This window comes from Oncorhynchus nerka, linkage group LG13, assembly GCF_034236695.1.
Source record: "Oncorhynchus nerka isolate Pitt River linkage group LG13, Oner_Uvic_2.0, whole genome shotgun sequence".
NCBI lineage: Eukaryota > Metazoa > Chordata > Actinopteri > Salmoniformes > Salmonidae > Oncorhynchus > Oncorhynchus nerka.
Window position 1 is genome coordinate 37834644 of NC_088408.1, and position 25905 is coordinate 37860548.

Here is a 25905-nt window from a genome sequence, read left to right on the forward strand (position 1 = left end):
TGTGTCGTCGATGTGTGTTAGCTGCACTTTATCCTCTATATTACGTTCTTATAACTCACCACTGTTCTCATCCGCAGCACCGTCCAGCTGAGGAATGGAGAGGTTGGCAAAAAGAGAGTTGTTCCCACTCCATTCCATCTCCTCATCTGACGAGTCCTGGGGCTCGTCACTGAAGCTCTCTTCTGCCTCCTTCACACCAGGTCTACGGAGGGAGATAAGACACATTGATTTAACAATGAGGCATCGCTTAAACTGTTTAGTCACGGCTCACCGCAGGTGACCTTCATCTGACTGACAAAAGTGTTTACCGTTTACCATTGTGAATTCAGTGACAACACAAGAAACAAGAGAATTATGTAATTAGGTGTTTTTATTGAGTTAATATTGAACTCGTAATTAATAAGTTAATATTGAGCAAGGCAAAGAAGTACGGAGGTAAAGAAAGAAAATAAGAAATCGGTCACCTCCGTCTAGAAGACTGTTCTGGAAGGTCGCTGTCCCATCTCTGTGACATCAGAAGACTGAGTTCTGCCTCCTCCCTCTCTAGCTCTGGCCCCTCCTCCTCCTCATCACTGTTGTAGTGAGCGCTCCCTCCCCCGGGCAGGGAATGCTGGGAGTTCTGCCTCATAGGGGCCGCCCGATACCCATCATCCTCCAGGCCTGCCAGCAGGTCCACCATGGCATGGTCCTGGCTGCTGTCTGCAACACACAGAAATACCTTGGAGGTGACTCCTCTCCAGGCTTGGATGCTCTGCTTATGGCCTGGAGTTATAACTAGGTCCCGGAGTTTAAAAACTGCCATTGGAGATGCTATATAAACAATAAGTTGATTTAAGGCAGATTTATTTTCAAAAAACAAAAAGGACATAGGAGCAGTAGAATAAGCTGTTCTCCATATATCCGATGAACACAGTGCAGTATGTTTGCCTACCTAGTATGGGTGAGTGGTTGGATTTCTGGGAGAGTGGGAGAAAGGTCTGACTGCTCTCCAACAGACTCAGAATGGCCTCCTCATCCACAATGGCCTCCTCCTGGTCTTTACCACGGCTCCTTTTAGTGTCTGAGTGGCGGGAGAGAGGGAGAGAAGGTTATCATTACTGACAAACAGAGTGCCCCGTGTCCCAAATGGCACCCTATTCCCTACACAGGGCACCACTTTTGACCAGAACCCCATGGGCCCTGGTCAAACGTCATACACTATACAGGGAATAGGGTGCCATTTGGGACACGGCCACAGTGAGTGGTTCAGCATGAGGCCCGGCCGTACTCCATTCTGTCTCCGTGTGTGCCAGTCGCCTTGCTTCCCTAGCATTTCCACTGGTCCTACGGGAGACTTGGCAGACTGAGCGAGCAGATTAGGCTAATGTAGACCAACACTGTGTCACACTTGAAATTCAGTCACAGTAGGAGTGATAGGATATCATTTGGACGAATGTCGATCCACCTTCTCTGGCATTCAGACAGTCTAGCAGAGGGCCAGTGGGCAGAGGGAGACGCCTTGCTCACCTGTCTGGGAGCCTCTATGCGCCTCCACCAGGTTGGCTGGTGTACACTGCAGCAGGTCTGGGGTCAGGACATCAGGGTGTAGAGACAGTTCAGCTGGGGATGGATCCTGCTGCTCTGCCGCGTCATCCACAGACCCAGACTGAGTCCTATTTTTTTTAAAGAAGAAAAAGAGTGATAAGACCGTTTAAAGGGAGACTGTTGCTAAGGTTATTACTTGAGTCATAGACGAGGTCCCTGAGACCAAGCGCTGCAGCAGTCATGTTTTATTAGCAATCCTTATTGTCTTAATCAGGAGATGTGGCTGCAGTGTGTGAGAGAGAGAGAGAGAGAGAGAGGGAGGGAGAGTGTGTGTGTGTGTGTGTGTGTGTGTATGTGTGTGTGTGTGTGTGTGCGTGAGAGAGAGAGAGAGAGGGAGAACGAGTGAGAGAAGAGTGTGGGATAGAGAGAAAGAGAAGAGGGAGTGTGTGTGTGTGTGCAGGAGGTATGAATGGAAAGCTGGCAGGTGGCCAGCAGTACTTTGGGCTCTCCTCCAGATGCCTCTCCCTATCAGGCTCTGCCATCCGCTTTCTCCCGTGCTGCACCCCTGCATTGCTTAGCAACTCACTACTTATCAACTCAACCAAATATTGAAAAATATGCAAGGTGGAAAAGGTAGGACAAGCAATGCAGGTACTAGTCCCCCCCCAAAAAAATAATAATTCAATATTCTATTCTGTACGTCTCATTTCTTATTGCGGGCGGATGAAGGAGTGCAGAGGGGCTCCAGAGACGGGCCTCTGTGCTCACGACTGTCTCGATCTGGTGTTAATTAGTCTCGTTGCTAATGACTTTGGTGGCTAAACGAGGGAGCCCAGCAGGTGCCAGGAGATTCCTGCAGCGATTAAAACATTTCAGCTCCCGACTCTCCCTCCTCCCCTCTGCAAACTCTGCTCGTCTGGACTTACTACAGTACAGCCTGCCTGCCTGTGGTAACAATCAGAGAGAGTAAGAGAGAGAGTAAGAGATAGAGAGAAAGAGAGCGAGTAAGAGAGAGTAAGAGAGCGAGAAAGAGAGAGTAAGAGAGAGAGAGTAAGAAAGAGAGAGTAAGAGAGAGAGAGAAAGAGAGCGAGTAAGAGAGAGAGAGTAAGAGAGAGAGAGAAAGAGAGAGCAACTAAATAATAGCTTTAAAAAAGCACATAAGAGAGTAGTGGACACCTTTAGATGTGCAATAGGCAGACAGAGACAGACAGAGAGAGAGAGAGAGACTCAAATCAAAGACAATGTGTTTACATGCGAGAGAACGCCAGCCAACCAGTGAGAGTTGTGATCTGGGAATGTGTGTGTGTCACAGTGCTGCCAAGCCACAGCTCCATCACGTGAGAGGAAACGGGTCCCTGTGCCAGAGCCCAAACTGCTCCCATACTGGCCTGGCCTTTGATAGAGCCGTTTCACTTTCCTCCCGCTTTCCTCCCATTGCTATCAACTTAGCTTTGTGAGCAGGAGCCATCTGGACCTGATGTAACAGCACACACCGGGCCAACTGTACTTTTATTTATAACAGGAAATTCTTTCTGCTCGGCAAGGAGGGGGAACAGGGAGAGCCCTGGGATATTAGACAGCAATGACCCCATCAACCCTGGACTAACCCCCTCCCTCCTCCCCATCCTCTCTGGCCCAGCCACTGACAGTGTTGAGATGAACCAGGAAGAGGCATGCAGTCACCATCTCATATAGACAAAGACAGTAATACACTAACCAAAAAGGCATGGGGGAAATAAGTAGCCGCTTTAACATAAAGAATGAAAGACAGACCAGATGTAGATTCTCTCTAAAACGCAACTTATGTGTTCTCTGGCGGTAGACATCTTGTCTTGAAAGCAGCAGATGTTTACTCTCAAAGACCACCCCTGCCGCCCCCTCAACTTCCCAAACCAAACAGAGCACAGCTATCCACTTACGCAATGTTGAGCAACTGTTTGTCCGACGATGACTAACAGTCAAGTTACCCTAAGGACCATGGGAAACTCTTGTGGTGAGCCATTTCCCCTCTTAAAGACAGCAAGCTTGAGGGGGGGAAAGTTGTTACTTACACATCAAACTCATTTTCCTTCAGGATCTCCTTGAATCTCTGCATGAAGGCCCTCTCGCTCTCCGTCGAGGCGACAAACCCACGATCTGGAGGAGCACCAAACGGCAGGCAGAGGTTCAATTATTACACTTTGATGTATGTGTGATGCACACGGGACAGCAGTCAGACTCAGATACGCATGAATCGTGACAGAGACGAGCCTAGATGATTTATTGCCTGGTCCATGCATGTACCAACAAGCAGATGGCACATAATATGGGACATAGACCACTGGAGATTGATGGCACCTTTATTGGGGAGGATGGGCTCGTGGTAATGGCTGGAGGGGAATAGGTTGGAATGGTATCAGATACATCAAACAGATGGTTGCCAAGCGTTGGATGCCATTCCATTCGCTCCATTCCAGCCATTATTATGAGCCGTCCTCCCCACAGCAGCCTCCACTGGCATTGGCTTACAGGTAACAGCAAAAATAATAAAAACAGTTGAGTAGATGTTCTGGCGGCTCCGTTATGGTGTGGGGCTGCATTTTCCTGGCATGGTTTAGGTCAGGGGGGGTCGCCAACCTTTTCTAGCATGAGAGCTACTTTAAAAAACATAACCCAAGCGACTCATTTTTGTTCTCTTCTTTAACTTGTAACCCTTCCCTGGGTCTTTGGTGTACAAGAGATGTGTTTTCTGTCAATATATCTGGTACAATAATGGTTAGTACACATTATTTGGCATGACAGGCCCCTTAAAATGATATTTGGATTTCTCTGAAAAAAAAAAAAAATGTTTCCTACTCAATATAACAAATATTCATAGAGAAACAACAAAAATGTATGTTCTGAGTAAATGCTTAAATCACATCAGAAGAAATAAATGTAAGCCTGGAAAAACTGGAATTCCCCTTCAATTGCCCATCTAGCAAGAGAAGAATGTGTCCGTCGAATGACCTTTCTGCTGTTACATGTCACGGCAGAGTTCGCAGAACAACGGCCACCCAAATGAAACAAACAGTCATGCTAGGCAAGCCTACTTTGCAGTTCACATTTAATTGAGAAGGTTTTGGTGGAAAGCCTGTTTACTCAACCCAAAAGACGTGGTCATTAGCAACGCTAACTGACTACATACGGCGTGATAGACAAAAGCACGGTCCAGACAGACAGGACGGACAATATTGCTGTAAATTAGTTAGCAGATATTGCGTTACATTTGGCTTTTTAAGCTAATAGTGGCTAACCAGGGGTGGGAAAATGTCAATGTGGCTTTTGAGTCGACATCAGCTGTTTATGACAGTTTGTGATGGAAAAATGCACGTACGTTCAGAATTGATTGGATAGCTACTCATAAGCGGGCTGCGATCTACCTGTTGAAGAACCCTGGGTTAGGTCAACTCAACCCCTTAGAGAGAGAGGCAAAAGCCAGGCATTTTGAGTGATCGCCTTCAACCTATGGTGAAGCACTTCCATCCTGGCCACTCAACGGTCCGACGAGCATGAAAACGATGTATATCATACGTCATGGCCGTCTCAGTCACCAGATCTCAGCCCAATTTAAAAACTTATGAGAGATTCTGAAGAGGCGCCCGAAGAGGCATTTTTCCACCACCATCAACAAAACGCCAAACGCTGGAATTTCTCATGTTAAGAATTGTGTTGCATCCCTCCAACAGACACTTGTAGAATCTATGCCAAGGTGCATTGAAGCCGTTCTGGCTCGTGGTGGCCCAACTCCCTATTAGGTTTGTGTTTCCATTATTTTGTCAGTCACTTTTACATTCGGGCCGATACGCATGTAGGTAGATAGACCTGCTGGAAGTTTAACTGTGGTGGTGGCTAATGGAGGAATGGGCTGTGAGGACGTATATAGCCGTCAGTCCCTCACCCTGTGACTGTGGGGTCTCCATCTGAGATGACTGGTTCACTCACCCTGTGACTGTGGGGTCTCCATCTGAGATGACTGGTTCACTCACCCTGTGACTGTGGGGTCTCCATCTGAGATGACTGGTTCACTCACCCTGTGACTGTGGGGTCTCCATCTGAGATGACTGGTTCACTCACCCTGTGACTGTGGGGTCTCCATCTGAGATGACTGGTTCACTCACCCTGTGACTGTGGGGTCTCCATCTGAGATGACTGGTTCTTCTCTCGTCGCCTCTGCTTCTCGTCCTCCCAGATGGCCTGCAGGCCAGGGTTGCTGCCAATCTGATCTGCACACACACACACACACAGTGTCGGCATAGATCAGTCGGTTGAATGAGGGCCTCTGCATTTCCCATCTACAGTTGGTTGAATGAGGGCCTTTGTTTCAAAGAGTACATTGACGCACACAAAGTTAAAGAGCTCAGATCACCACTAACCACTCAAAACTGGACAAGAGCTCGAAATCAGAATCATTCCTCAAACCATTTCCTTCTCAACAGCGAGTTTGTATGTCTGTTTTTTGGGCAAATGGAAAATCTACTTGCTGAAGGCACATATGTGGACTGCCCTGGCGTGACCCCTTTTCTGCCAGATAATGGTGTGTGTGTGTGTGTATGTGTTTCCCACACTCCGTATTCTGAGCACAGCTAATCTAAAACACAACCAAGCACTTTGTTTCTGCTGTGTCATTCTGTTCCTAACATTTATCACGAATGGCAGAAAGACTGTAGAAATAGTTGATACTGGATTGAGATACTACAAGGTCTGGGAACACATTCCAATGGCAGATGCATATTCACGCATGTTTTTAACAGAATGCTCTATTTTTGCTTCATGTTCCCAGTTCAATCTGCTCTTCCAGTCTTCCTGTTTCTCTCCCCCTCCCTAACAGAAGGTCGGAGAAAGACGAGACTACAGAGAGACGGGGTGAGTGGACAGTGTTTGTTTTGGCCCGGGTGGCCACTGATCTAACGCTCGGATGTGCTGGAGAGCAGGAACCTGGCAGTGGGGTGCGAGACAGACTGTTTGATCTGGAGAAGGCCTCCATCGCTCATCTGTGTTACATAGGTAGGGGTCCCAAATGGAACCCTATATACAGGGCTCCTATAGGGCTCTGGTCAAAAGTAGTGCACTACATAGGGAATAGGTTGCCATTTGAGACGCAACCAAGGTTTGACGAGGAAAAGCCTTCGGCTCCTCGACTGTGTTGCACAGTCAGAGCAGTGGAGTTCATTAACCGACCCGTTCCCTCAGTCTCTCCTCGTGCGTCTGTCGGACTGTCGGTTTTTATATATGACTAAAAATATGTTGTTTCCCAGTTTCTCGCCGTCCTTACTCTCTATTTCCAGACGGTTGAGGATGTCTACAGCCACGGCATCCACTTCCAGCTCACATGTGCTCTGTTTCTCCACACCCTCCAGGACCAGGGAACTGCATTAGAGAGAGAGAGAGAAGGAGATCATGCAGATTGGGCGAGCGAGAGAGCAAGAGGTGAGCACACAACACGGATTGCACATTACACACCAAATCCTACACGGACAGAAATGTACAGACAAGACCTAAAAACACAACGCTGCATTGGCCCACAGCATGTCATTGGAGCCGGTCTGTGCTGGCGTGGCTCACCAGGCTATGGCATCCTCCTCCCAGCGGACAAACATGCCTCCCAGCGTACTGTCGCTCAGTCTGGAGGTACAGGGGCTCTTCAAGGGGCTGGTTCCTGGCCTGCTGCAGCCCTGGCGATCTGGGGGAAATCCCTCTGTTCAAGAGACACGTGCACACAGACACACAAAAACATGTGATGGAAGCCAATTGATTTTTGGGGGGGGTAAACCAGTCTACAGACATTGTGTCTTCAACATAGAGCAAAATGCAAAAAGAAAAGCATACCAGCTCAGTATTTCCAATTCATTTGGATCTACACAGCTTTCTAGAATCCCAGGTCCTTTGTCATCGTCTTCACTTGATCCCAGATTACAAACTCCCTTTCAACTAGGTGTTGTACAAAGGAGAATATAAACAGGTGAACATTATCAGAGTTTCAGCCCCTTTGTACTTTTTGGTTCTTTGCAACCCATTTTCCATTGATTGCGTCAAAATCCAGGAAGTTGCCCTCTCTTTGTCTGGGGAGAGTGTTGCGTGAACATTGTTAAGAACCTGTTCATCTGAAGCGGGGGTGGGGGGTTCCTGGCCTATTCATTAACCCTTCCATGCGTGGTGGTGTCACGCTGGGTTCTGCCTCCCCTGGCCCAGGAGACTCGCTCAGGCATGAAGACAACTGCAGAGCGGAGATACCTGTCCCATCTCGGCTCAGCGCGGCCCGGGATTAGCGCTTCGTAAGCCTTAGTCAAGATCAAACAGAAAGTAGCCAATCTACCGCTTTATTCCCAACCATCGGGCGCAGTGTGAAGCCAAGGCCAAGTTCAACCCTCAGATCTGAGGGAAACCTTCCTGCTCCTCCAAGCCCACTGTGAAACGTCCCCCTGTTCTACCACTCTCGCCCTGCTACTGCGAGGGGCCTAGTGAGAGTCACAGGTTCCCGTCCTGGGAAGACGGGAGGAAATCTGACCGCCGCGGCCCTCCAACGAGATATCGATTGTCCCCGCTTGGCTAGCCGTCTGTGGTTTCGTTTCGGGTTGGCAGAGGCGATGTGGGACGTAATATTAATACTAAACAGCGATGTACAGTGCAAGTTCAAATCAACAGCCTGAGTTCAACAGGTCACGGGTAAACACATCCATATTCAAGCCCTCACTGTTCATTTCTCTAGATTGATGGCTGGGTGTTTATCCAACTCAGGTGGAAAAACAGTACCAAGAATATGCTTCAGGCTCCTGGATCGGGTGACAGAATCTAGGGGGGGGGGGTGTTCTATTCTGGATCTTCTGTGTACCATCACTTTTGCAGTGTTCCAGAATGCTAGTTATTCCTCTGGTCTGCCACGGACCCCATTGCTTCCAGTCTTCTCCCGCACTCTTTTCTTCCTCTCTAAAGGGCTTTTCCGTGTGTTGGTGAGGTGTCATCTTTGAAGAAGTCCACCTTTTTTCCATTTTTCTTTCTTTAACGGAGAGCCTGTCAGGTCTTTGTAAAGCAAGGGTGTTATCTGCTAGCCACTCTTTAGAAAATTACACACTGACCAGGATGCATTAGGAGGATATGGTTTGTGTGTGTATGTGTGTGTGTGTGAGATAGAACGAGAACTACAGCGGCTGCCCGAAGCATCTCAAGGCCATCGTAGAGAACACAAATACACCACGACAAAAGCATGGCAGCTCTTCCTCTCTTACACCCCCCCCCCCCCAAGTCATAGCTCTAGACCGTTATGACTGGGCATACTGCGCCCCCCTCAGCCACACCTAACAGGCAACAGAAAAAGAGGAGAAGTGTCCCGCAACACCACTCAGCCAGATCACAGGTTTGTGACGAGGTTCCTAAAGCAGCCTACTCCATTCCTGCCCGTCCCTTACCTCTGAGCGGCTGGCTCCGGCGGAACTTGACGGCTCCCAGGTTGATCAGGTTCATGCCGTACAGGTTGTAGTCGATGAACAGCTGCAGCAGGTAGGGGATGTGGGCCTCGTGGGGCTGGTAGCGCTTGTTCATCACAGCGCCTCCTTGTAACAGCTCACACACCCTGGAACCACACACACAGTTTTACATTAGATGATACGTTGTTGTACGCTAGGCATGTTCTTCGCGTCCAGAAAAGGCTGTGTGTTCCAAAATGATTGAGTCGGAGAGGCTTTCATTCCAGAGTTGATATGCTTTCATTCAAAAACGCATTCACCGAGTCCTAGTCGCTGGAAAGAAACTGTGACGACACGCAATTTTACTTTTCAAACTTGAAACTTCCCGCCAGTCTTTTGGCCGGTCCAATATCCATAATAATAATAATGTAGGCCACAGTGACAGTTCCCCTTTAAAAGGTCAGAGCGGAGAGAGTTGATTGATTCAGTGATTGATCTGGAACAAGACAGGGGCTCATAACAGTCAGTCAGGCTGGGAGCAGACAGTGTGCCAGTTAGACTCTCTCTCTCGCTCGCTCGCTCTCCTCCCTCAGTATCACTCGCTCGCTCTCTCTCCTCTGTCCCGTCTCTCGGAATCAGTGCAGTAGCACGGCTCCCACTCACAGTGACTGATAGCTTCAGCAGCTAAATAACAGCCGGTGTGCACACACACACACACACTCTCTCTCTCTTACACAAAACAGACACGTACTTGCTTTGTCTCTCGCACAGTCGCTCTGTCTCTCCGTCTCAACGCACACACACTGTCTAAAACACACACACACTGCTAGAGCTCTGTACTACATAAGCGGGCCGATCGATATCAACAGAATGAGCATCATAGTCATGTCCACACAGGCTAGCCTACAGACAGAGAGCATAGCCCTCTCTAACAACAGGAACACATTGCGAATGTTAACATATAGGCTATTACAGCTCCAAAATGCAAGCGGAGGCAAAAAAAAAGTAGAACACACTCCTCACCTTTTGACCATCTGAGGATTGTACAGATAGATCTTCATAAACTTCCTCTCCATGGCATGGTATCCATAAAAAGGCCTGTGGGGGGGAGACACAGTCAGAAGAACCTCTTGGGAAAACAACACAATACAGACTTCACCTACCATTCACCTTCTAACATGAACATGTAAGCCTTCAGACTCTGCCCCGTTCTCAATGTGTCTTTTCTTGATTCCTCGTGTCTTCTCTCCTCGCCTCCTACTCAAAACCCATAGGAGGAGAATGCCCTAGGGGAGGAACCTTGGGTCATCTCCTCAAATGAGGTTTGATGAAGGAGGCGAGGAAACAGGTGGGAGATGGGAGGAAAACCAAATTGAGAAAGAGCCTCCGCCGTGTACTTAGTGACCCTACTAAGGAACAGTGGTCTAGCTCTAGCTAAAAGAGAGGGAGCAGAGACTTACATGCCGGAGACCAGTGCCACCTTGAAGACGTGCTGTGTGTTGGAGGAGGGGTTTCCCATGGACACGTTGAGGGCCCTGTCGATGCTGAAGGCTACCTGACGCAGGTAGCTCTCCGCCTGCTGCCCATAGCCATCGTACGGCACATAGAGGTAGGGGAAGATGCCATGGAGGTGGAGACAGGTCTTCTGACCTGAGAGAGAGAGCAAGAGAGCGAGAGAGAGCGAGAAGAGAGAGAGTCAATTCTGGTTGAGATAGTGGTAGGGTAGGCTAGTCCTTCATTCGGCGTGTAGAATCGTCGGGAAGTGAACAAACAACGTTCTGTGGTCAGAGGCGATAGGATGTCCATTCGCGTTGGTCCGCCGTGTCCTTCAGACAGACGGTGTGTGTTCATGTGGCAGAGCTGCTGTGTCAAACTCCCCCCCCAAAAAGTTGGTTACCTCAACCCATAGGAACAACTATGAAACTGGCACAGAGTCAAAAACACAAAGCCACTCTGCATTATACAGCGATATAAAACTAAAGATTCAAGTAGTAGTCCGACTCATAGTTCATTTACCAAAAAGCAAAAGCGTGCCGACTTTAAACAACATATTTACAGCCGGTGACGCAGTCTGCCAGTGACATGACTGATTTTACTAAGATACTATTAATACTAGACATGCACACAATGGAGACAGATTGGCCTCTCTACTGAGGGGAGAAAGAGAGGAGGGGGGGGTCCAGTAAAATAGCTCGTACACAGTTTCCAACCGCGGGTGGAGATGCCGCCATCCAGCCCTGCTCAGACAGACTGATGAAATACAACAAAAAGGTCTGTAAAAGGAGCCTTGAATCACGAGTGCACGCCACCACGATGTCAAGCCCGTCATTACTAACCAACGGGGGACTGTCTCCATGAGGGGAGGGAGACTGACGCTGACGGGGGGGGGGGGGGGGGGGCTGATATGGAATGAGGTCATCATGAACTTGTGTAGTGTGTGTTTTTTTTTTACATTCTGTGTGTGACAGAACTAAAAACAAGGAAGCCAAGCCATCTCGACCTCGCTGGCTGTCCTGTTCAGGTTTGGGCTAGTCCAGGCCTAATGTCAGATACGTAATGCGATTACCATCCTACTCTGAATAGGGACCATGTGGCTGTGGGACGGGGACTAGAGACCATGCAGACCAGATGAGACGGAAGGACTGGCAGCAGGAGGAGGCAGTACAGAGCTTCACCGCCCCAGCACCTACAGAGCCTCTCCTCTCCTACACGTCAGCCCCATCTGCTCACGCACCCGCAGAGAACGCCACACGGCCCCTTAATATCACGTTTTGTAGGGAATTGAGGAGGGGCGGGGGAGGGGTTGTTGTGGATCATGGAGAGAAAACAGCCTGCGCAAAAACGACATCCTGCATATCTCTGCAACCATGCAGAGGGTGACTCAGGAAGTGGTCAAAATATACAGAGAAACAGATAGGGTTTATGTCATCGCGAGGCAGGTGGGTGGGGGGGGGCAAACGAGACCGCACCAACCAAAAAAAGGCAGCCCTCCAGGGAAACCCCTTACAGACGACAGTGGCAAACAACGCAGCGTGTGAATTGCTTTCAGTTTCAACACACGGGCATCAACCAGGCGAGCAGACCAGACCGACGGATCACCCTTCACGTCTACATAGAACGGCCTAATCTGACATCCAATCCTTTCACCACCACAGAAACAGACAGTCAAGGCAGGAAAAGTGCACTAGGCAGAGTGCGTCTTCTCTAAGGACAGACAGACAGACAGGTAGACAGACAGTAGACAGACAGACAGGTAGACTGGCATAGAGCCAGTCGGGGGCGGAGAGGGCAGACAAAAGGAGCTGTGAGGTAGGCTAGGTACAGTTGAGGACGTGTGTGTGTGTGTGTGTGTGTGTCTGTGCCTTGCTAGTGAACACGGTCGTAACACACAGACACACACACAGCCAACGCCATTGGTGAAGCTGCTACTGCAGTTGCTAGGTAACGGAAGCCGGCAAGCAGCACAAGCCCCTGACAGACAGCGGGGAAATATAAACAAGTGATTCTTTCCACCCAGCTGGCCGGTAAGGAGCGAGAGGAAATAAGAAAGATAGAGGAAAGGAGAGAGCGAGAGAGAGAGAGAGACACACAGAGAGAGAAAAATAAAGTGAGAGGGAGAGATAAAAAGAGAGGCAGATAGTCTCTCTTTTAGAAAGAGAGAGTCTGAGAAAGATTGAGATAGAAAGTGAGAGTCTCTCTTTCTAAAAGAGACCGAGAGAGAGAGACAGAGACAGATTCTCTCTCGGTCTCTTAGAGAGACTGAGTGAGTAAGAAATAGAGTAAGAGAGACTAAGGAGAGAGCGAGTAAGGGAGAGAGAGAGACAGATTCTCTCTCGGTCTCTTAGAGAGACTGAGTGAGTAAGAAAGAGAGTAAGAGAGACTAAGGAGAGAGCGAGTAAGGGAGAGAGAGAGACAGATTCTCTCTCGGTCTCTTAGAGAGACTGAGTGAGTAAGAAAGAGAGTAAGAGAGACTAAGGAGAGAGCGAGTAAGGGAGAAAGAGAGACTGAGATTCTCTCTCGGTCTCTTAGAGAGACTGAGTGAGTAAGAAAGAGAGTAAGAGAGACTAAGGAGAGAGAGGAAATGAAAGAGGGAGTTGTGTCTGACTGAGGTCTAGGCTCTAGGGCTGTTCTCTCTCTCTCTCTCTCTCCCTCTCTCTCTTCCTGTCTAAGTAGAGAGTAGTCCCCAGCCACCCGTCAGCTCCTGACCCCCCCGACAGGAGCGGGGCTCCCTGATTTGTTAATGGGAGGGAGGACCAGACCAAGAGAAGGGACTGTGGGGCTACTGCAGACAGGGCCCTATCATAGAGTTAGATAGAGGACGCAACATTGTAGCCGTCCCATTACGGCATCTGCTAGAGCATGGTCAGCACAATTGAGGACGTCTCAATTTTGAAGTAGTCCATTTTATTCTTCTTCTACGAGTTGGGAAACAAACTGAAAGAGTTCACACTGCCACCAGGAGGAGTGCATTGTTTGAACAGCAATAAAGCCCAAGTTTGTGAATTACTGCCACCCGCAGTTCTGGAATGTTTGCTCACAAGTATAAATAGGAATTCCCACCCAGTTAACTACTTCAGAATGGTGAAAGTCCTCAAATGGTGCTGTCCATGCTAAAGCAGGGCACTAGAGTCCTCTATAGAAACCATCTACAGGAAGGAACACGGAGGCAGCGATGATGATTCTCTCTCCATCTCCTCTCCTCCTCCAGGTCTGCAGCAGGAAGCGGGTCTGAATGACTCAGCACTACAGCAGCAGCTCCAGCCTGTCAGTACTGTAGAGTTACAGTCGGAGTGCTGCCTGCTAGCTGCTACTGTACACTGCTGCTGTCTGTGAACAGACAGACAGGACAGACGTCTATAGGAGTCCCTCTCACTGCATGGAGCAGCAGCAGGACTTATAATAAATATGGAAATGAGCCCGTGTGGGGGGGGGTATGTGTGTGAGAGTTTGCATGCACGTGTGTGCGCAACTAGCCACTCAGATCCTCCATCTTGATGAATACCCATTCATGCTCTCGCTGGACTGGACCTGATTGATTGCAGGAAGCTCCGGGTCACACAGAACAAGAGAGTGTGGAGCTGTATAGAACCCTTCTCTCTGTACAATTTGGGCCCTGAGGCACAACCCACAGATGAATGTAGCTTCGGAGTGAGGGGGAATCTGGGAGGGAGCGAGGGATGCAGGGGGAGGGCAAGTCCCTCTTAGATGGGGGCCTGTAGGGGGGGGGGCATCCCCTCTATTGCCTCTGGGCCAGAGTAATAAAGAACATGGACAAAACTTGGTTAGGGATTGGGACTGTGGATTATGGACAAAATACCTACTGAGTTTTGCAGTAACAAGAAAACAAGGCCAAGATGTTCTAATGGAGTTGAGAACTGAGAACCGTGGAGGAGAGGCTCGTTAACACAGCCTGAGCCCATGTCGAGGACATAATATCTGCCCGGTCATGTACCGAGTCCCCCTAACACTGTAGGGAGGATAGCGGGGGAGACGAAATGTTTACGGAAACCCAACACCGGTATCTCAACATCTGGCGAGAGCCTCCTGCATCGTCCGTCTCAATGCCAGGGCACGAGGGTGCAGGGAGCGATGGAAGGAGGGGGGAGGTAGAGAGCGAGCGAGAGAAGTGTAAGAGGGGGCGAGAGAAAGAAAGAGCGAAACAGAGTAAGAGAGAGAGGACGATCAGAGGGAAAGGCCGAGCAAGTTTGTCTGAGGAAGAGACGCACCTGGCGTCATCAAATCTAACCCCCGACCCATTATGCTGCTTCACAAGAGTCACGGTTTCCCTCTATCCCTGCCAGAGCACCTGCAACAACAACAAACAAAACAAAGAAGAGAGAGAACCTCACAGCCCAACCCACCAGCGGCCTGACTGAGCAGACATCTTCCCATAGCCCTGTATGGTATGGAGAGAAGAAGGGACGGATGGCAGGAACAAACTAATGGGTGCCGCATGAAGATACTGTCGATCAATAAAGCTTCTGCTTGCTTAGCAAAGATCTGCACCATCATTTATCTTCCCGTCCTTCTAATGAGTTTTAAATGCGGTGCGTCATAACTCCTCGCACAGACACACGGCCGTTCTAAAACACATCACAGTAAACGCCGGGGGGGGGGGGCTCCTTTACATTAGACTTCAGGGTAATAGAAACGGGACTATGTTGAGGGAATATCAATGTGGCGTGCCTGTCTCCGGTCTGCATCGGGCACATGGAGCCACCCATGGGAGAGGGAGGGTGTCCGCGTGTCGAATCTCACGCGACGGTTCAGTTCCGCGGGTTCACTACAGACGCGATCCTGCACCACGACACGAGAGAGAGGGGAAAAATACTTGTTCGAAGAGGAGGGAGAGAACAGAGACTGCAGTGAAGGGAAGAGGAGAGAGAGAAGAGACGAATGACTACTTTAAATCACATCGCTCTAGTCTGAGGGATTTACTCCAGTCGCCCGCTGGTGGCGGGGGCGGGGGGGGGGGGGCGGGTAGAAATGTATGCCTCTGCTTTATAAACTATACTGAACAAAAATATTAAAACGCAGCATGCAACATTGTCAAAGATTTTACTGGGTTACCGTTAATTTCAGGAAATCAGTCAAATGAAATAAATGCATTAGGCCCTAAAAAATAATAATAAATAATAACACACACAAAATAAATAAATAAATTAATTAAATTATTATTTAATTTTTTTATCGATGGATTTCACATGACTGGGACTACAGATATGCATCCATTGGTCACAGATACCTTAAAAAAGAAAAGGTAGGGGCGTGGATCAGACCACCATTTCCCTCATGCAGCACATTGCATAGAGATGATCAGGCTGTTGATTGTGACCTGTGGAATGTTGTCCCACTCTTCAATGGCTGTGAGCATTTGCTGGATATTGGCAGGAACTAGAACACGCAGTCAAATGCGTCGATCCAGAGCATCCCAAACATGCTCAATGGGTGACATGTCTGGTGAGTATGCAGGCCATTGATGGACTGGGATATTTTCAGCTTCCAGGAATTGTGTACAGATCATTGTGACATGGGGACGTGCATTATCATGCTGAAACATGAGGTGATGGCGGGGGATGAATGGCACGACAATGGGCTTCTGGATCTCATCACGGTTTCTCTGTGCATTCAAATTGCCATCGATAAAATTCAAATTGTGTTTGTTGTCTAACTTATGCCTGCCCATACCATTACCCCACCGCCACCATGGGGCACTCTGTTCACAATGTTGACATCAGCAAACATCTAGCCCACACGACTCCATACAGGTGGTATGCAGTTGGGAGGCCGGTTGGAGGTACTGCCAAATTCTCTAAAACGATGTTGGAGGTGGCTTATGGTAGAGAAATTAAATTCTCTGGCAACAGCTTAGGTGGACATTCCTTCAGTCAGCATGCCAAGTGCACCCTCCCTCAAAACTAGAGACATCTGTGGCATTGTGTTGTGTGACAAAAACGCACATTTTACAGTGGCCTTTTAATGTCCCCAGCACAAGGTGCACCCGTGTAATTATCATGCTATAATAAGCTTCTTGATATGCCACACCTGTCAGGTGGATGGATTATCTTGGCAAAGGAGAAATGCTCACTAACAGGGATGTAAACAAATTTGTGCACAAAATTTGAGGGAAATACGCTTTGGGTGCGTATGGAACATTTCTGGGATCTTTCATATCAGCTCATGAAACATGGGACCAACACTTTCCATGTTGTGTTTATATATTTTGTTCAGTATAACTGGCCAGCATGGTGTACAGGTCTTCTAGCAGACACTACGTAATGCTAGTCCTGGGTGAGACTATTGAAATGCTGCCAGGACAGCAATTTATGAAGTGGTGTTTGGTGGCATGCAGGAGGAGTAAACAGTGTGTTTGCCATGCTGTGGAGAGACTCTGATCACACTGTGCCTGTGCCTGTGTGTGTGTGTGTGTGTGGTAGAGACACTCTGGGAGGAGGAGGAGAGAGGCAGACATCGAGGCGGGGTGCTGCTATTTTTGGCCTTGCCTCGCTGCAAGGAGGGAGTCTGCTGATGAGCAGAGCAGAGGTGGAGAGGACACAGACAGGGGCTGCTGAGCAAGGAGATGAGCATGTTGATCTATTTACAGCTCTACCTAGCCCTGTGCTCCATTCATACACCACTGTATAGCCTGTACTGTACGTGTGACTGTGTACGCGTGTGTTAGGATGCTGCTCATTAACTACCCTCTGTTTGGATACCCGCCCACTGCCACCCCCTCCTCCCCTTACACCATCCTCCTCAAACCCCCTCCATCACACACACACTGCAATTTAGGTACATCCTACATCCTTCAAAGTGCCTATGCAAATTGTTTTGTTTTAGAGAATAAACAAAGGTGTGAGGGTAGGCGCGTTTCTTTATGGGCACCTCATCCGCTTTCACTCAGAATAGTACACTGCCGCAGCTTCCTGCTCTGCACTCTTCCATGTTCTTTGCTTTCCACAGTTGGCCTCCGGATCTGAGTCCGACACGACTGACACAAAAACCTCTCCGGTCCTGCCTGAGATTCCAGAGTGGTAAAACCAGGAACGGCTGTTCACTCACTGACCACCCTGTTCTGTAAGGCCTCGTTCTCCATTCGTTGAACACTGAACAGCTGGTTTAACCAGGCGTATTCACCACGGACTGCACCCAGATCAGCTGTGTCCTCAGGCCTCCAATAGGAAGGGAAGCCGTGAAATGCTTCCCTTACACTCTCAGTGTGTCACAGGTTCCATTGTGTCATCGCTAGGAGCCAGAAGCCTCCCTGGCTGAGGTGACTTCATGCTGGGAGAGAGACTGTGGTGGTCCCAGGGCCAAACCTGGAGCAGACAGCAGAATCCTCCCTGTGACTGCGCTGTGTTTTCCCTCTCCACAGCCAAGGCCCGTCCTGGCAGACCGCCTGACTCCTGAGCACAGAGTGGAGCAAACAAGTCACTGGACGTCGATTCCCGGCTCTCAGCGAGGGATTTCCTACAGCATTCCCAGTCGTTCCTTCCCATGTCCTGTACCCAGTCCAGTCCTGAGGCAGACAAAGGCCCAAAAGTCTCTATGAAAATCTCTGCAAGGGGATTCATAGATCGCTCCCAGACAGCACCTTATCTACAGTCCTGACTGAGGCATGAAACACCTCGAACTCTTTGTGAAGCTCCAGACGGGAACAAGCGGTCTCCTGCTGGGTTCAGTAAAGACATCCCTGGCACTTCAGCGTGTTGAGGAACAAACAGACCAGACGGCCCTGCCAACCAGTGCCAGGCAGGAGTCTTAACAGATGGCCAACCACCTAGCCTCACGCGGGAACAAACAAACAAACACACACACACACACACACACCCACCCACCCACCCACCCACGGAAAAACAGCAGAATACAATATCACGTTTTATTTGGTCTCTGACTGAGGAGTGTGTCACAACAGCACATTCTTCTCCACACCTCATGGGTATAGGCCTATGTTGTGAGAATCCATCCTAGTGGAAGATGTAGGTGGCTGGGCAGTGAGCAGGGGCCCCCTTCCGCTACCATCCATCTCCGGTGTGGGATACGAGTGGCGATAACAGGCCCCAGTTCATTCATCCATCGACCCTGTGATGATGGCACTAATGATCCCGGTACAGCGGATTAACAGTACTGGCCTCCATGCCCTCTGGTGTGTCAAAGCAGGGGCACGCACACACGTACACATGCACATAAAAGTGTTTGCGCTGCAGTCATTTAGCTGTGGCGCGGCACCGCGGCAAAAATCATTGCCACTAAGGCCAAAAAAAATACGTCGCACAAAATAATATTTTGAAGATCCGAGAACAGTGAAGTCCACATGGACTTTTCCTCTTTAAACAAAGAATAGAAAAAAACAAATGACCCCAATAGTAGAATAGTATATCTATTTACCTAGACAACTTGTTGTTGTGTGTGCTAAGTGAGAGAAATAGGCTTTTCCTCTCGAGGTGTATTCCAGTTGTGAATGCCATGCACAACGAGGCTCAATGCAATGACGGGAGAAACAGACGTTTTAAAATGGCCTTTGCTAAAAAGAGGGAGATCCTACTTTATTCCTGAGTGCATAGGGGAGAGTGGGGCTAAATGTAACACGTGTCTATTGTAGGGTAACTTGGGGTAAAAACACCACAATACCTCAAATATATTTTTGAGGGCGTAACTTCAATTGTGATGAGAAATTAGTTGTTTTTTTTTGAGCAAGAGTGGCAACCAGGGAAAGTGTTCAGGGGAGAATGGTGACATGTGGTATCTGGGAGTAGTACAGACAGTGTTTTACCCTTGGTGGCAGAATACCCCACGTTCATGCAATTTTTTGGAACATAAAATTCATCAATATGATGCTAACTAGTTAAAAGATCACATTCGGGAGCTCCCGAGTGGCGCAGTGTTCCAAGGCACTGCATCGTAGCGCTAGCTATGCCCCTAGAGATTCTGGGTTCCGGGCTATGTCGCAGCCGGCCGCGACCGGGAGACCCACAATTGGGTCAGGTTTAGGGGAGGGTTTGGCCGGCAGGGATGTCCTTGTCCCATCGCGCACTAGCGACTCTTGTGGCGGGCCGGGCGCCACAGCACCAATACGTTTCCTCCGACACATTGATGTGGCTGGCTTCCGCGTTAAGTGAGCATTTTGTCAAGAAGTAGTGTGGCTTGGTTGGGTTGTGTTTCGGAGGACGCACGGCTCTCGACCTTTGCCTCTCCTGAGTCCGTACGAGAGTTGCAGCGATGAGACAAGACTGCAACTACCAATTGAGAAGAAAAAAGGGTAAAAAAAAATATTTTAAAAAGATCACAATCGGGATCTAGCTAATGATTAGCCCAATAGGGTAAATGCAGATGGGCAACTCGGTCCTTCAATTATATTTATTTATAGCCACTTTGCTGCATCAGTTGGGCCACAGGTGATAATGCTAATTGCTTATGGTATACCTGATAATATGAATGGGCTATATGTTGGGCTGGGAATTGCCTGGGACTTCACAATTCGATATTATCACGATACTTTGCTGCTGATATGATATGTATTGAGATTCTCCCGATTCTATATAATATTCTGATTCGATACTGTGATTTTATTGCGATTCGATGTTCCAACCCTATTGCTCATCACATGTCTGCTGCAGAGGGACGAGAGAGAACCATGAGAACATCACATTTTGATCGGTCATGGAAACAAAAGTGCTGAAAACAAATTAGCCTCAATTTTAAAAAGAAGATGGAGAACAAGCTATGAATGACAAATACTGGCGTTTTGGTGCAGGTACAGCCAACTAGCGCAAAAATAATATTGCAATATTGTCAAAATGATACATCGTCAAAAATGATATCCCGATATGTAACTATCCACCCCCCTCAAAATCACTAGCTATATGCATGGTCCAATACTTTAAAATGATTTTAGCAAACAATTTTAACAATATGTTATTGGGCTCATTTCATTTTGGAGTGAAAAGTCAGCAGAAGGGAGCTTGTCATTCCTTCTCCATAAAAATGCTGTGACCTTCTCCCCCACTGATTCACATATTTCCAGAGGAAACACACAAACACACACCACAACAACAACCCTGGGGGAACAGGAATATACAGCCAAGCAGTCAGAGACGTCCCACAGCGGGAAGGAAATACTATGACTGAGGAAAAAGCAGGATAGTAGGTCCATCAGCTGGACCACTAAGACCACCGTCGCCGTAGCAACATGCCTGTACGGACGCTTCTTCATCCAGGGCGAGTCATCGCTGCACAGCTGCCCAATGTCAGACGTGGTGAGAGAGACAAATCGAGGACCTTTCAATGAGCATCACCTGCACCCCGGCACACCTGTCTCAACCAGTCGCATTAATCAGGTGGGCTAGAAGGGTGTGTGTGTGTGTGTGTGTGTGTGTGTATCTGCCAGACCTGTGCGATTAGTGCGACGGCAGCCTGTCGATCGATGTCCTGCCAGCTCTGGCTGTGCTCACACAAACATGTTCAATCAATCAAAGTCTGCACGTCCAACCACCTCAAGAAGCGACGGCAGCAAGTGAGCCATAAGACACAAACACTGAGGAGGTGAGGTGAGGAGGCCAAATGACTAACATTCCACGGGGAGTGTCTTTATCAGCGGGATAGAATGACAGAACGGTAGCGAGAGGAGGAGGAAGAGAGACGGAGAGGGGCTACAGTCCGGTTCACTAGCACTGCAGTGTGTGACCATCGCAGTGACACGCGCAAGTCCACAGAACCCCAGTCCCGAGACCAACAGACTGAACCAGGATGTGGTTTCTGTGGTTTGACCTTCGCTCCCTCGCCGCTCTGTGTGTTATTGTGGTCCAGTCCTCTCGCCTACTCCATGTTTATTTGTGGCTCACTAATACCAGTGGCCCTCTGAGCCTGCCCCCCTTCCCTGCCGCTAGCTACAGTAGAGGGGGAAGAGAATTACTAGCAGGCTGAAGAACTCTGCCACCAGGGCGACTTCATTCCCACATAGTCCAGACACAAAGCCACATCTGTCTGACCACAGACCCAAGCACTCTGCTTAACGATGAGGAGCGTCAGAGGAGGACAGACCAGAACAGCCTGAGGGCAGCAGGACAGAACCCACTGTAGATGCGATGACAACTGGAGGAGGGGAAGAGGAGGAGATGGAGTGGAGAGAGGGGGCTGTGAAGTGCAGTATGCTAGTATGCCAACACTGAGGTAGAGGCCACACATCCAAACGACCTGTCCAGTCAGATTAGAAAGCACCGACTTCTCTCTCTCCCTGAATCTTCACTAATGTTTGCCACCGTGTTGGAGCTCAGGTATGTGACCGTGGCTCAGGGTGATGAAGGAGGGGTGTCAGGGTGATGAAGGAGGGGTGTCAGGGTGATGAAGGAGGGGTGTCAGGGTGAGAGGCCGATGAACTTGACAGGGTCAGGGAGGGTAGAGGCCAGGGAGAGAAGCTCCAGTCCCACACGCATCACTGACCAGCCCCCCCCCCAAACAGGACACAGGAACACAATGTGACATGACACTTGTCTCTGACACTGGAAGAGAGGGAGTAGCTGTGGAAAAGGGAAGGTGGGGGGGAGATTAGGAAGAGAGAGAGAGAAATTGGATCTGCAGGAACTGATTGAACAGTAGGTAGAGGAGAACAAAGGAACAGAAGAGGGAGCAAGGGGAGAGGGAGAGCACGGGAAGAGAAAGAGCGAGAGAAAGAACAAGACAAAGGAGAGGGGAAGAGCGCGAGAGAAAGAACGAATGCGAGAGCAAGCGAGAGAGGAAGGGAGAGTGAAAGAGCGCGAGAAGAGCGCCACAGACTGTGACCAGCGGGCAGGATATCCTCCATGTCTGCGGCTCTCAGTCTGACAGCAGTGTGTAGACTAGCCTGACGACACACACACACACACACACGGCAGGGAATGAACAGCGTCAGGCAATGACTTCTCTCCCTGCATCTTCAGGTATGTGACTGTGGCTCAGGGTGAACTTGACAGGGTCAGGGAGAGTAGAGCACAGGGAGGGCAGCTGCAGTCTCACATGCATATCTGACCTAGTCACATTCTGACCGGGGTCCCCCCTAAACAGGACACAGGAGCAGAATGTGACATGACACCTGCAGGGACAGGTCACCTCTGACACTGGAAGAGAGGGAGTAGCTGTGGGAAAAGGAACAAAAGACGTGGGGGAAATTAGGGAAGAGAGAGAGAAATTGGATCTGTAGGAAAAGATTGCACAGTGGGTAGAGGAGAACAGAGAGAGAAAGGCCAGCGTAGGCAGACCTAGCTCTCCAGAGAAGACATTTTGTGGGCAGAGTGCACACAGCCTGGAGGTGGAAATTGAGCTGCACTTCCTAACCTCCTGCCAAATGTATGACCATATTAGAGACACATATTTCCCTCAGATTACACAGATCCAAAGAATTCAAAAACAAAACCAATTTCAATAAACTCCCATATCTACTGATTGAAATACCACAGCGTGACATCACAGCAGCAAGATTTGTGACCTGTTGCCACAAGGGCAACCAGCGAAGAACAAACACCATTGTAAACACAACCTATATTTATGTTTATTTATCTTCCCTTTAGTACATTAACTATTTGCACATAATATAACATTTGAAATGTCTGTCTCTTTTGGAACTTTTGTGAGTGTAATGTTTACTGTTCATTTTGATTTCCCTTTTGTTTATTATCTACTTCACTTGCTTTGGCGATGTTAACATATGTTTCCCATGCCAGTAAAGCCCTGAGAGAAGAGGAGAGAGAGAAGAGGAGGAGGAGGAGGAGAGAGAGAGAAGAGTGACCAGCGGGCAGGGTATCCTCTGTGTCAGCAGCTCCCAGTCTGACAGAAGTGTGTAGACTAGCCTTACGACACACACACACGACAGGGAATGAACAGCATCACCGTGGACACACAATCATGCAGTATGTATGACCACACATGCTGCTGGTTGACCATTAGCCTGGGCGCTTCTGTACTAACAAGCAGTCCAAATATTCCAATCCAGGCAATTAAAAGACACACACATTTAGTGTTAGAGAACGTAAATATTCATTTAGTCAGAAACTGCCAAGCAGTCTGGACTGGAGAGTGACTGTGAAATTCTAAATATAATGACAAATGGATACCCTTGTTCTACCCTTGTTCTACCCTTGTTCGACGGCGGTCAACAGAACAAAGGGAGACCGACGGTGTCGGAATCTGAACTGAACTTTGCTATGAAATAATATAATATGCAAATGTCTTCCCTTGAAGACATTCAAGATTATTTACTACCATTTTATATTATTATTTGCTATCATTTATTATTTTGTTACAATGTATATTGTATACATTGTTGCTTTGGCAATATTGACACAATGTTTTTCATGCCAATAAAGCAGCTTGAATTTGAATTTGAGAATGAGAGAGAGAATGAGAGAGAAAAAACGAGAGAGAGAGAGAGAAAGAGGCAAAAGACAGAACGAGAGAGAGAGAGAGAAAGAGGCAAAAGACAGAACGAGAGAGAGAGAGAGAAAGAGGCAAAAGACAGAACGAGAGAGAGAGAGAGAAAGAGGCAAAAGACAGAACGAGAGAGAGAGAGAGAAAGAGGCAAAAGACAGAACGAGAGAGAGAGAGAGAAAGAAAGAGGCAAAAGACAGAACGAGAGAGAGAGAGAGAAAGAAAGAGGCAAAAGACAGAACGAGAGAGAGAGAGAGAAAGAGGCAAAAGACAGAACGAGAGAGAGAGAGAAAAAAAAAGACAGAACGAGAGAGAGAGAGAGAGAAAACGAGAGAGAGAAAAAAGAGAGAACGAGAGAGAGAAAAAAGACAGAACGAGAGAGAGAGAGAGAGAGAGAAAACGAGAGAGAGAGAAAACGAGAGAGAGAGAGAGAGCGAGAGACAAAACGAGAGAGAGAGAGAGAGCGAGAGACAAAACGAGAGAGAGCGAGAGACAAAGAGAGAGAGAGAGAGAGACAAAACGAGAGAGAGACAAAACGAGAGGGAGACAAAACGAGAGGGAGAGAGAGAGAGAGACAAAACGAGAGAGAGAGAGACAAAATGAGAGAGAGAGACAAAATGAGAGAGAGAGCGAGAGACAAAACAAGGGACAAAACGAGAGAGAGACAAAACGAGAGAGAGAGAGAGAGAGACAAAACGAGAGAGAGACAAAACGAGAGGGAGAGAGAGACAAAACGAGAGAGAGAGAGAGAGAGACAAAACGAGAGAGAGAGAGAGAAAACAAACGAGAGAGAGAGAGAGAGAGAGAGAGAGACAAAACGAGAGAGAGAGACAAAACGAGAGAGAGAGACAAAAGAGAGAGAGAGACAAATGAGAGAGAGAGAGACAAAACGAGAGAGAGAGAGACAAAATGAGAGAGAGAGAGACAAAATGAGAGAGAGAGACAAAACGAGAGAGAGAGAGACAAAATGAGAGAGAGAGACAAAATAAGAGAGAGAGCGAGAGAGACAAAACGAGAGAGAGAAGACAAAAGAGAGAGAGACAAAAGAGAGAGAGACAAAACGAGAGAGACAAAACGAGAGAGACAAAACGAGAGAGAGAGAGAGAGAGAGAGAGAGACAAAATGAGAGAGAGAGACAAAACGAGAGAGAGAGAGAGAGAGAGACAAAACGAGAGAGAGAGAGAGAGAGAGAGAGACAAAACGAGAGAGAGAGAGAGAGACAAAACGAGAGAGAAAGAGGCAAAAGACAGAACGAGAGAGAGAGAGAAAGAGGAAAAAGACAGAACGAGAGAGAGAGAGAGAAAGAGGCAAAAGACAGAACGAGAGAGAGAGAGAGAAAGAGGCAAAAGACAGAACGAGAGAGAGAGAGAGAAAGAGGCAAAAGACAGAACGAGAGAGAGAGAGAGAAAGAGGCAAAAGACAGAACGAGAGAGAGAAAAAAGACAGAACGAGAGAGAGAAAAAAGACAGAACGAGAGAGAGAAAAAAGACAGAACGAGAGAGAGAAAAAAGACAGAACGAGAGAGAGAAAAAAGACAGAACGAGAGAGAGAAAAAAGACAGAACGAGAGAGAGAAAAAAGACAGAACGAGAGAGAGAAAAAAGACAGAACGAGAGAGAGAGAACGAGAAAGAGGAAAAAGACAGAACGAACGAGAGAGAGCGAGACAAAACGAGAGAGAGAAAAAACGAGAGAGAGAAAGAGGCAAGACAGAACGAGAGAGAGAAAGAGGCAAAAGACAGAACGAGAGAGAGAGAAGAGGAAAAAGACAGAACGAGAGAGAGAGAGACAAAACGAGAGAGAGAGAAAACGAGAGAGAGAGAGAGAGAGAAGAGAGAAAGCGAGAGACAAAAGAGAGAGAGAGAGAGAGAGGAAAAAGACAGAACGAGAGAGCGAGAGAGACAAAACGAGAGAGAGACAAAACGAGAGGGAGACAAAACGAGAGGGAGACAAAACGAGAGGGAGAGAGAGAGAGAGACAAAACGAGAGAGAGAGAGAGACAAAACGAGAGAGAGACAAAACGAGAGAGAGAGAGAGAGACAAAACGAGAGAGAGAGAGAGAGA

At 48.3% G+C, this 25905-nt stretch overlaps 1 protein-coding gene across 2 annotated transcripts in view; it reads right to left on the reverse strand.

Moving 5' to 3' along the window:
* LOC115139499 (DNA polymerase zeta catalytic subunit-like) overlaps positions 1-25905 on the reverse strand; it is a 54927-nt gene that overhangs the window by 14837 nt on the left and 14185 nt on the right. Inside the window, exons 2-12 of one of the 2 annotated variants that reach the window (XM_029676982.2) lie at positions 10406-10595; positions 9969-10043; positions 8949-9112; positions 7108-7240; positions 6818-6912; positions 5664-5768; positions 3576-3660; positions 1507-1652; positions 932-1060; positions 465-699; positions 60-202 (exon numbers count right to left, since the gene is read on the reverse strand). In XM_029676982.2, the coding sequence (XP_029532842.2) occupies positions 60-202; positions 465-699; positions 932-1060; positions 1507-1652; positions 3576-3660; positions 5664-5768; positions 6818-6912; positions 7108-7240; positions 8949-9112; positions 9969-10043; positions 10406-10595 (1500 nt within the window). Of the gene's footprint in view, positions 1-59; positions 203-464; positions 700-931; positions 1061-1506; positions 1653-3575; positions 3661-5443; positions 5584-5663; positions 5769-6817; positions 6913-7107; positions 7241-8948; positions 9113-9968; positions 10044-10405; positions 10596-25905 lie in introns of those variants that run through there. The other variant, XM_065026418.1, reaches the window with a different exon arrangement.